The 12,155-nt window shown below is 36.9% G+C and overlaps 1 protein-coding gene across 1 annotated transcript in view; it reads left to right on the top strand.

Moving 5' to 3' along the window:
* Positions 1-12,155, top strand: part of Jade3 (jade family PHD finger 3) — a 118,420-nt gene that overhangs the window by 67,347 nt on the left and 38,918 nt on the right. Inside the window, exon 5 of the mRNA XM_026413740.2 lies at positions 2,004-2,161. Coding sequence (XP_026269525.1) covers positions 2,004-2,161 — 158 coding nt within the window. The remainder of the gene's footprint in view (positions 1-2,003; positions 2,162-12,155) is intronic.

The raw sequence follows: 12,155 nt of genomic DNA, 5'->3' as shown, positions 1-12,155 counted from the left end.
TCTATTTTTTATTTCTATATATATTATAGTAGCACTAAAAAAGTTTCTGATGTTTTGACAAAATGTTTAGAAGTCACAAAACAATCATAATTTTTCCATTAATTATTAATGGCAAAATTAATAGGGTTGGGGTGCAACTCAGTGGTAGTGCACATGCTTTGCATGCACAAGGCTCAGGATTCAATCCCTGGCATCAAACAAATAATATTTCTTTTCATAGTTTCAGCATTATCATTTTTATGATCCCACACTGCTGCGCACAGTGTGACTGCCTGTACTTTACAGGCCACTATGCAAATAAATTTGAAAACCTAGATACAATAGATAATTTCCTGTGGAAATACATGTTACCAAAATTGACCCCATTAGAGGTAATGAGCTTTAAAAGGGCAATTCCCACAGAAGTAGACAGAATTATTAAGGAAGTACCCCCACAAAAATGGCACTAGGTCCAGATTATTTCATAGGTACCAAATAATCCCAGTATTTGGTACCTATGAAATCAGATTATTTCAGAGCCTTAGATGTCAAAATTGCACAGGTGACAATCTGAAAAAAAAACACCCTGTGGCCACAGGTGGAATAATTTAAATAAGAAAATATTAATACTGAATTATAACCCAAAGAGTTAGATATTTATGAATCTATAATGATTTAAATAAATAATTGAACAAGTAAATGAGGAATTGGCAGATCTTCACTATAGAGTGATTTCCATGAATAAAGGAAGTGATGAAAATAGAAAATCACTATTAGAACACCATAGTAATAATTGTTGGAGGCAAGATATCTACCAATGGACTCTAAAGTTAGTCCATGGCAATTTGAGGAAAAACAGAATATAGTCTCAAATTATCTTCTCTAAGGTATTTAATTACAAAGGGAAATATAGTAACCTAACACTGGAGGAAACCAACAACAAGACACTACCTGAACCAATGACCAAGTTTAACATCACCAGAAATAACACATCAACATCATACATTCCTGATGTAATAATGGATTGAAGACTCATTATTTCTGTGGTATTCTTGCACAAAGTATAGAACCTCAATCTGTCATGAGAAAACATCAGACAATCCCCAGTTGGGAGGATATACTACAAAATACATCATCAACATTCATCAAATGTCAAAGTTATGACAGACAAAAGACTGAGAAATTTACAAATTGGAGGATACCGAGAGATATATGACTATTACAGTGTAAGGTCTTAGGTTGAATTCTAGAACAAAAGGACATTGAAGGGAAAACTAGTGAAATTTGAGTAAAGTTTATAGATTAGTTAGTAGTATTGCAATGTTAATTTCCTTGATTGGCTCATTGTGCTTGGATTATTTAAAATGTTAATATTAGACAAAACTAAATGAAGGATGTACAGGAACTCTTACTGTTTTTGTAATGTTTCTATAGGTGTAGAATTATTTCTAAGTAAATGAGCCAATGGCCAAATAAACAATTATAGGTTATCAGTTAATATTTGTTTCTTAGTTTAAGAGAGTTAAGGATTATTTGATGCACACTGTCTTAGAGTAATTTATATTGTTAATCTAAATTTAATAAGCCCAAGAAAATAATTCAGGAAGGACTCCTTTACTCTTTATTAAGTCCAAAAAAGCTTAGCTACCCTTCAGTTCTTCAAAACTTTTCAAACAGAAGTTGGTCTGACTATTTAGGAAGTAGGACATGGGATGGCCTTTTTAAAAGGAGAATATTAGCTGGGTGTGGTGGCTTGTACCTATAATCCCAGCAACTTGGGAGGCTGAAGCAGGAAGATCACAGATTTGATGCCAACCTCAGCAACTTAACAAGACCCTAAGCAACATAGTGAGGCCCTGTCTCAAATTTTAAAAATTAAAAGGGCTTGGAAATATAGCTCAGTGGTAAAGGGCCCCTGGGTTTAATCACAGTTCCCAAAATACAAAAATAAAAGGAGAACATTAAATGGTATTTGTTCCATAGTTATGAGCTAACTTCTCAAGGCATGTGCAATATCTTCCCAGGTATTCCGGAAGGACCTCATCAGTGCCATGAAAATTCCAGATTCTCATCACGTCAATCCTGACAGCTATTACCTCTTTTCGGACACATGGAAAGAAGAATGGGAAAAGGGAGTCCAGGTACCAGCCAGTCCAGACAATATTCCACAGCCTTCTGTCAGGTATTTGCATGCTTGTACCTTTGACTTAGGGAATTAATGCTCTTAATGTTATTTGTATGCTGCTTGGGGAGAAAGAGTGACTAATTACACATACATAATGCAAAGTCACATAACATGCTTACCAATTCACTAAGGCACATTATACCAGGCACATTATACCAGGTCATGGTGGATCTGTAGTTAAAGTAAAGCTCATTTGTTCAAGAACATAATGCAAGCCCATTTATAGGATGAAACTGTTGGAAATTCAATCTGAAATGATGGTAGGGTTTTGAAGAGCAAGATTTCCAAGTCTGATTCAATATTCAATAGCATTTATTAGTCTTAAAAGAGAAATAGAGCATTAGTTAATAACTTTCCCTTGGGAAGTTGCTTCATATAATAGGGTCATCATAGTGATGGCATCAATAGAGGGCCAAAGCCTACAGTTTCTAAAATGCATAAGCCCAAATGAAAGGGGAATATTGGAATAATTGGATTGACTATAAGCATATGGCCTTCATTTGCAAAGACTTGAGAAGAAGTTGAAGTACAAATGGTCTTTGGTTTTGTGGAAAGAGAAGGACTTTTCTGCCAGAAAAAGTATAAATTCAGCTCCTCAGAAATAATGGCTACTTTGGGAAGCCATTTTTGTCTTACTTGTCTTTGTGTTCCCAATGCTTCACATAATGGCTATTATGAAGTGAAATATTAAATATAAGTTTGAATGAGGGCTGGGGTTGTGGCTCAGTGGTAGAGCGTTCGTCTAGCATGTGCAAGGCCCTGGGTTCGATCCTCAGCACCACATATAAATAAATAAATAAAAGGTATTGTGTCCAACTATAACTAAAAATAAATATTTATAAAATTTTTTTAAAAGTTTGAGTGAATGAAGAAATGAATAAGTAGATCATACAGCTTCAGGTAAAGGGGCTGGTAGGACCTGCTAGTTACTATGAGAAATAGTTGATCTCATTGTAGATCTATTTCTACCACGTTAGGTTCTTAAAGGACAGAGATAAACATCCTTGAATTTTCTGCTCTCAGCACCAGATTTTATCCTCCAGAACTGCTTGTTGAATCACTTCTAGAAACCAGGGCCCAGGCTGTCCCTCCCACAAGAGGCTATCCACATTCTGTTAAAGAAAGCTTCAGAGCCTTGCTCAAAACATGTCCCATGTCTCATCAACACTTTCTCCTCCCTCCTAAAAATCAGAATAGCATCATGAAGAACACAAGAGTTGAGCATTTTCTTGTCTTTGCTGTCTGTATTTTTGTATAACTGTAGCAGCCCTGGTGCTGAGCTAACAATTCTCATTCCATTGACACTCCAAGTCAATATCAATTATCTGTACAATGGCAGTGATTTTAATTTTTCAACCTAAATGGAAGATGTCCATTGTACCACTTTAAAAATAGTATCTATCAGGCTGGGGATATAGCTCACTTAGTAGAGTTGCCTGCCTTGCATGCACAAGGCCCTGGGTTCAATCCCTAGCACCACACACAAAAAAATAATATCTATCAAATAAGTCAGGTAACAAGAATAGAGGAACAGTTTAGAAAAGACTAAATTTAGCAACTAAAAGAGTTAGCCTTCTCTCACAAGGAGAGAGATGCACTCCTTAATTCATATGAGACTTTGGTGCTATAATATTTGTTCTGAGAATTCAGAATACTTAACCATTTTAAGTGCCATGAATTTTTGCTGAATCTCTTCTGTTTCCCATAGTTCTTTCCTGTCATATGAACCCTTAATTTTAACTGGACAACAAAGCAGAATATTAAATTATTGATCATATTAAATTCCTTAATGAAATTTGGACCTGGTTGCACTTGCTAGGTAGAATGTATTGTTTTTAGCCATATGATCCAGTTATGCCTCTCCTGGGTATATACCTGAAGGAATTAAAGTTAACATACTATAGAGATACCTGCAGACTCAGGCCTTTCATTTCACAATTTACAGTATCCTAGGTATAGAATCAGCCTAGGATGCTGATCAGTAGATGAATGGATAAAGAAAGTGTGTCATATATACACAATGGAGTATTATTCAGCCATAAAGGAGAATGAAATCATGTCATTTGCAGGAAAATTATGAAACTGAAGATCATAATGTTGAAGTAAACTAGACTCAAAAACAAGTATCACATGTTCATATGTAGGCTCTAGGGGAAAAAAGAAAGACAACTTGAAAGTAACACAGAGACTATTAGAGAAGAAGAGGGGATTGGGGGAGGGGGAGATGAGTATGATCAAAATTTTTCTGCACATATAATGTCACAATGAAACCCATTATTCTGCATAATTAAAATTCACTAATAAAAATGTGAAAAATCTGTATGGTTTGAAATGATATTAGAACATTGATGAAGAATTAGTTTTTAATATTACTTCATTTAATCTTCAAAAGCAAATAAGTTCAGTTACCATTTTGTGGGGAATACTAGGGATTGAACTCAGGGGCACTCCACCCTGAGCCACATCCCAGCCCTATTTTTTTTTTTTTTTGGATTTTGTTTAGAGACAGGGTCTCACTGAGTGCTTAGAGCCTTGCTATTGCTGAGGCTGGCTTTGAACTCTCAGTCCTCCTGCCTCAGCTTCCTGAGCCACTGGGATTACAAGCGTGCGTCACCACACCTGGATCAGTTAACATTTTTGAGTACCATCTATATTTAGACCATTTATTTTGCCCCATGCTGTGCAGTTATTCCAAAACAGGCCTTTTACAGACACGATCTAAGTCTTTAGAGTATTTTTTGTTGTTTTGTTGTTGTTGTTGTTTTTGTTATTGTTGTTGTTATTTGGTACCCAGAGGCACTCTACCACTAAATTTTATTCCCAATCCTTTAAATTTTTTTAATTTTTAGAGATGATCTTGCTAAGTTTCCGAGGCCAGGCTAGCCTCAAACTTTAGATTCTCTTGCCTCAGCCTCCCAAGTCACTGGTTTTATAAGCATGTACTCCCGCCCCCAAGTCTAGGTTTTTGACAGAGTTTCCTAATTTCCCATCCATATATCCTTTTAAAAATGTTTTTTAGTTGTAGATGGACACAATACCTTTATTTTATTTATTTACTTTTATGCAGTGCTGAGGATCGAACCCAGTACCTCACATGTGCGAGGCAAGCGCTCTACCACTGAGCCACAACCCCAGCCCCATATATCCTTTTTGTGAAATGTATTTTCATATCTTTTGCCCATTTTCTAATTGGAGTATTTATTTATTTTTTTTGTCTTGGAGATTTGACCCAGGGGTGCTTTACCACTAAGCTACATTTCTAGCCCTTTTCATTAATTTATTTTTGAGACAGGATCTTGCTAAGTTTCCAAGGCTGGCCTCAAACTTGCAATCCTCCTGCCTCAGCCTACTGAATAACTTGGATTACTACACCACTGTCCCCAGCTTAGATTGTGTGTTTAATGTCATCTCTTTGAACTCCTCATCTATCTGTATATCCCAAAGATTTTCTCCTATTTTTTACGAATTTCAGTTTTAGGGCTGGGGACTTATGACTGACTGACATGCATAAGGCCCTAGGTTCATTCCCCAGCACCACACACACACAACAGCGTTTTATATTTTTACATTGAAGTGCGTGATCCATTTTGAATAAATTTTGTATAAGATGGAAGATTTAGGTCTGGTTTCAAAATCATATGAGTTGATTTCTCCCACTTTATTCTTCATTTTTCAAAATTGCTGTGGCTGTTTTAATTTTTATAAGAAACCTTGCTGAATTTTCATAGGAGTTAAACCTGTATAACATTCGATGAAAACTGACATGTTTACAATGTCAAGCCTTCTTATTTCTCATTTATTTAGATCTTCTATGATTTCTTTCATCAGCATTATGTAGTTTACGGCAAACAAGTCCTGTATGTTTTGCTAGATTTAAATTAAATGTTAATTTTTGAGCAATTTTAATGGTATTATAATTATAATTTTCAGTTTCCATATGTTCATTGCTAGTATGTACAATTACAGTGAATTTTTGTACATTCATCTTATATTCCTACAACCGGGCTGAATTATGTAGTTTTGTTTTTATTATTTTTTCTTTTGATTTTTGTAGTACTAGGGATTGAACCCAGGGACACTCTTATCACAGAGTCAGACCCCCAGCCCTTTTTGGTTTTTATTTTGGGACAAGGTCACATTATGTTGCCCAGGCTGAACTTGTGAACCTCCTGCCTCAGCATCCCAAGTCACTGGGATTACAAGTGTGTGCTGCTGTATGCAGCTCCTTAAAATTTTTCTATGTAGACCATCATGTCACCCCAAAGTAAGGATTGTTCTCCTTCTGCCTTATCAATCTCTTTACCTTTTATTTTCTTTATTGCCTATTGCAGTAACTAAAACTTCCAGTATAACATACTGAATAACAGTGGTGAGAGCAGTCATCCTTCCCTTGTTTCCAATCTTAGGGGGAAAGCAGTCAATCTTTCAGTATTTCAGTCTGATGTTAACTATAGGGATTTTTTAAATAAATTTTCTTTATCAAGTTTAGAAATTTCACCTCTGCTAATTTGTTGTAGTTTTATCATGAATAGACACTGGATGTTGTCAAATACTTTTTCTGTGTCAAATGATATGATTGTGTGATTTGTCTTCTTTAACCTATTAATATTATGAATAACATTGATTGATTTTTCAAACATTGTACCAGCCTTGCATTGTTGGAATAAAGTCCCATGTGTTAGGCAGTTTGGGCTACCATAATAAAATACCACAGTCTGGGTGTCTTTAACAACAGAAATTTATTTTTCAAAATTCTGATGGCTGAAAGTCCCTGATCAAAGACCAGAAGTTTTTGTTGAGGGTCCCCTTCCTTGTTTTCCACTTCCTTATATGGCCTTTCTTTGGAGCAGGTGCAGATAGAGGGAGATATTTTCCTTTTCAATAAGCCTATCAGAGCCACAAAGTGTGGTGGAACATGCCTATAATCCCACCTGTTCAGGAGGCTGAGGCAAGAGGATCACAAGTTTGAGGCCAGCCTCATCAAGTTGGTGAGACCCTGTCTCAAAAATAAAAAGGGCTAGGGATATAGGTCAGTTATAGAGTACTTGTGTAGCATGCACAAGGCCCTGAGTTCAATCCCCAGTACCACACACACACACACACACACACACACACACACACAAAAGACTACCAGTTCTATTGGATTCAAGCCCCAGCCTTATGGGCTCATTTAGCCTTAATTACCCCTCTGTAGGACCTGTCTTCAAACATAGCCACTTTGGGGTTAGGGCTTCCACATATGAAATTTTGAGGGGTATAAGACACAATTCATAACTTACTTTCTCAAGAGTTTAGAATTCTTTTTTTAAATATTTATTTTTTAGTTGTAGTTGGACACAATACCTTTATTTTATTTATTTTTATGTGGTGCTGAGGATCGAACCCAGGGCCTAGCATATGCTAGGCTAGCACTGTACTGCTGAGCCACAACCCTAGCCCTAGAATTCTTTTTTTGTATACTTCTTGATTTAATTTGCTAAAATTATCTTATTGAAAACTTTTCTATGTTCCTGAGGAATATTGACCTGTAGGGTTTTTTTTCTCATGATACTCTTATCTGGTGTCATATCAGGCTGATACTGGCTTCATAAAATTAGTTGGGAAGTATTCCCTCCTGTTGTTTAGAAGAAATTGCATAGAATGGATGTTCTCATTAAACATTTGATAGAATTCTCCAGTGAAATACTTTGGATCTGGAGATTTTTTGTGCCAGGCAAGCACTCTGCCACTGAGCTATAGCCCCAGCCCTGTCAAATTTATGTGTATAGAATTTTTCATGATATTCTCTCTATTGTTTTCATTTGAAAATGCAACAATCTTAGCCAAACTTCCACTTGCAGAATGATGAAGTAGATGTACTTCTCCCTATAGCCCCTACTAAATACAACTAAAAACCCTGAGCATTTTATGTAACACACACCTAATTCTTTGAACGGACAATAAAAGAAGGTAGAACAGCTAGAATCCTTGAGCCTTAAAGAACAACACCAATGTATGTTCTCTGGGTTTTCTTTTTGTTCGCAGACTTGGTGCTAGATACAGTAGCAAAACCCAGAATCACCAACTAGCAAAGACAAACAATAAAGCTAAGAAAGCCTGCTAGAAAACTTTTAGATAATATCTGCTTATCTGCAGCCAAACACCACAGAAAAACACCTGCTAGTCAGCTTTCAGTCACTGTGACAAAGTCCCTGAGAAAATCAATTTGAGGGAGGAAAGATGTATTTTGGCTTAAGTTTCAGTCCATGCTTACGTGGTCCCATCATTCTGAGCCTTTGGCAAGGCAGAACATCATGGTAGGGAGCACAGGGTGGAGCAGAGCTGCTCACCTCATGGTAGTTAGGAAGCAGAGGATGGGAGATGGGAACTGGCTGGGGATAAAATTAACCCTTCAATGCGATGTTCCCAGTGGCCTACCTCTTCTGAGTAGGCCCCACCTCCTGAAATTTCCATCACCTACTAACAGCACCACCAGCTGAGGGCCAAGACTTTGGTGAGGTTGGGGACATTTCAAATCCAAACTATTAAAACAGTCACTCCAATTGTCTCCTGAAAAGATGCAGTAGGGAGTCTAGACGGTCACCTCAACCCACCTTGCAGTAATGCTGGCACTGGATCAGGGGTTGTGTCAGAGGAAAATTATTGGAAAATCCATATTTTCACATCTTCCCAGCAATAATGACACTTTTTTCTTCCATAGTATCAGTGAAAGCCATACATAGACTGCTATAAGGCATTTTTACCAATCCCAGTAAGGGAGGTATCATTGGCGGCCTAGTGGAAGCCAAAATTCCCAGCCTCGCCCAACAGTAATAGGGATTCCCCACCCTTGGATGTTGACAGAGGCCAAATATAAACTAGAATTTCTACAGCCACCTGACAATAACAAGGCAATATCTTCCAGCTCCACCCCTGTCTTCAGCCACAGTAGTATCATAGGAAACCAGCCAAAAATGATGTTTTAAATAAGATCCAGAGTTTCATAATACCCCAAATGTCCAGGTTCTGATAAAAAGAAAGACTCATCAAGAATACTCCAAGCCAGGCATGGTGGTACACACCTATCATTCCAGTAACTCGGTCACAAGTTTTGGGCCAATCTCAGCATTTTAGTGAGACCCTCAGCAACTTAACAAGATCCTGTCTAAAAATAAAAATAAAAAATGACTGGGAATATAGCTCAGTGGTAAAGCACCCAGTACCACATGCACAAAAACGGAATTCTCCCAAGAGGACTAGGGCTGTGGCTCAGTGCTAGAGCACTTGCCTAGCATGTGTAAGACCCTGGGTTCAATCCCCAGCACTGAAAAAAAATATTACCAAGGGATATGTTAGAAAACTACTCCTAAAGATATTTTTACGAGGGGCTACTATCTAGTTTTTAATTCATTTATTTCAAGCCTTCAGAAAATCTGTAGTGTTGTGGTATTTATGTAGTTTCTGTATTGTTAACAAATGATTCTCATATACACATTAGAAAATTTTGTAGCATAGTCTATACCTGCCAAATATTTAGATAAATTAAAGTGATACTGAGGGATCACTTTGCATATGACATTAGAGAAGGCCTTAAATCAAGTGAAAGTAGTGGCAGTTTCTTTTTTATTGCCTCCTCAGTGGCATAACAGTGTCCATGTGGGCCAGAGATAGTGGTGTTCTAGCCACTATGGCCTACCATGAAGAACAGATAAATAGGCCATCTTTCTGCAGAACAGATGTGGTTGTGGGTCCTTCTAACAAATGCCAGTCATCTAGAAAGTTATTATAATATTATATATTATAATATTTAGTTACATTCAAACATCTGAATTGAAATTGGCACTTACCTCATCCTGATAAAATTGTTCAGACCTATAGGCTTTTGAGCCTATGTTAATTTGGTCAATAGTCAGGTGGTCATTCAAAGATTTTCTCTATACCTAGTACATAGTGGCTGAAAAAAATTTACCCATGGATAATCCCGGATTTCCTCCAGCTGTAGCAATGTTATATATATTTGAAGATATTAAAGCTATGTTTTTGTTTGTTTTGTTTTGTTTTCAATGCCTGGGATTGAAATCAGGGCCTCATGATTGCTAGGCAAGCACTCTATCACTGAGCCACATCCCTAACCCAAAGCTGTGTTTTTTAAAAACAATCAAAAAGTAATATTTTTTCACTGATCTTCATAATTACCCTCTATTATTATAAATACAGTAATTTCTCCTTGGAAGTTTGCATTATTCACTTTTTACCCATGTATCTTCTTGCATTTGGTGTTACCATTTCAGCCTATAATGTTTTTAATTTTTTGTAAGTTGTAGGTAGACACAGTACCTTTATTTTTTATTTATGTGGTGCTGAGTATCGAACCCAGGGCCTCACACTTTGAGATGAGCGCTCCACCATTGAGCCACAGCCTCAGCCCATATAATGTTTTTTATTGTCAGACTTAGTCCTTAGATTCAGACCTTTAGTTCAAAATATATGTGGAAAGATGAGTGTGGTGGCATCACCATTATAATGTTCATTATTAAAAACTTTGCATTGAAATATGATATACACACAAAAATTACACAAAACATATTTGTATAACTCAATGAATTTTTACAGAGTAGACATATTCATTTTAACTGCCATCCAGATCAAAAAATAGAAAATGAGGGGCTGGGATTGTGGTTCAGTGGTAGAGCGTTTGCCTAGTGCTGGTGAGGCCCTGGGTTTGATCCTCAGTACCACATAAACAACAACAACAACAACAACAACAACAACAAATAAAATAAAGATTAGATTCTTTAAAAAAACTAATAAGGGCCAATCAACAACTAGAAAAAATATTTTTAAAAAGAGAAAATGACCAATGCCCTAGAAGCTCTCCTTCTGTTCCCTGTCAGTAACTGACCTTCCTCACCCTAGGTAACAGTTGTGCCAGTTTTTGAACTTCATATAAATAGTTTTACATTATATATTCAAAACTGGATTGTTTTGTTCATTATAATTCAACAGTATTAGTAGTTTGTTAATTTTCACTTCTGTGTTGTGTTAGTTAACTTTTCATTCCTATAACCAAAAGACCTGACAATAACAACTGAAAGTAGGGAAGGTTCATTTTTGGCTTATGGTTTTAGAGGTTTCTGTCCGCTGCCGGCTGGCTCTAAGGCAGAAACATCACAGCAGAAGAACATGGTTGAGGAAAGCTGCTTAACTCTTGGCAGCCAGAAGGAAGGGAGAGGGGTCAAGGCCAAGATACAGTCTCCAAAGGCATACCCCTAATAACCTATTCCCTCCAATCATATCCCCCACCTGAATACAATTTCCATCACCTCCCAGTAGTCCATTTAATTATCAGTGGATTACTCCACTGATCAGGGCAGAGCCCTAGTGATCTAATCACTTTGCAAAAGTACCACCTCTAGACATTGCTGTATGGGGGACCAAGCCTTCAACAGCTGAGACTTTGAAGAGATAATCCAGATCCAAACCATAACATGTCACATTCTTTTTTTTTTTGTTTTGTTTTTTGAAAGAGAGAGAGAGAGAATTTTAATATTTATTTTTTTTTTTTTAGTTTTTGGTGGACCCAACATCTTTGTTAGTATGTGGTGCTGAGGATGCCAGGCTAGCGCGCTACCGCTTGAGCCACATCCCCAGCCCCATGTCAAATTCTGTTGTGTGAACGTGCCACAATTTATCCATTCTGTTCTCAATGGATACTTGGGTTGTTTCCTGTTTTGCTATAAAAAAAGCTAATACAAACATTTTTGTTCATCTTTTGGTACATAGTTGTGTACATATTTGTTAAGTGCCTACAAGTGGATTTGCTAGGTCATAGAAGTGTGTGTCAAACTGTTTTTACCTGATAGCTATAATATTTGCTGCCAATGTAGTTATACCAATTCATGCTCCCACCAGCAGTTTATGAGAGTTCTGTTTGTTCTACTTTCTTAACAACACTTAGTATTGTCAATTTTGAGTCAGTCTTTTAAAGTTTAGCCATTCTGATAGATGAGTT

The sequence above is a fragment of the Urocitellus parryii genome, chromosome X (genome assembly GCF_045843805.1).
Source record: "Urocitellus parryii isolate mUroPar1 chromosome X, mUroPar1.hap1, whole genome shotgun sequence".
NCBI lineage: Eukaryota > Metazoa > Chordata > Mammalia > Rodentia > Sciuridae > Urocitellus > Urocitellus parryii.
This window is presented reverse-complemented; position numbering and strand designations above follow the sequence as displayed.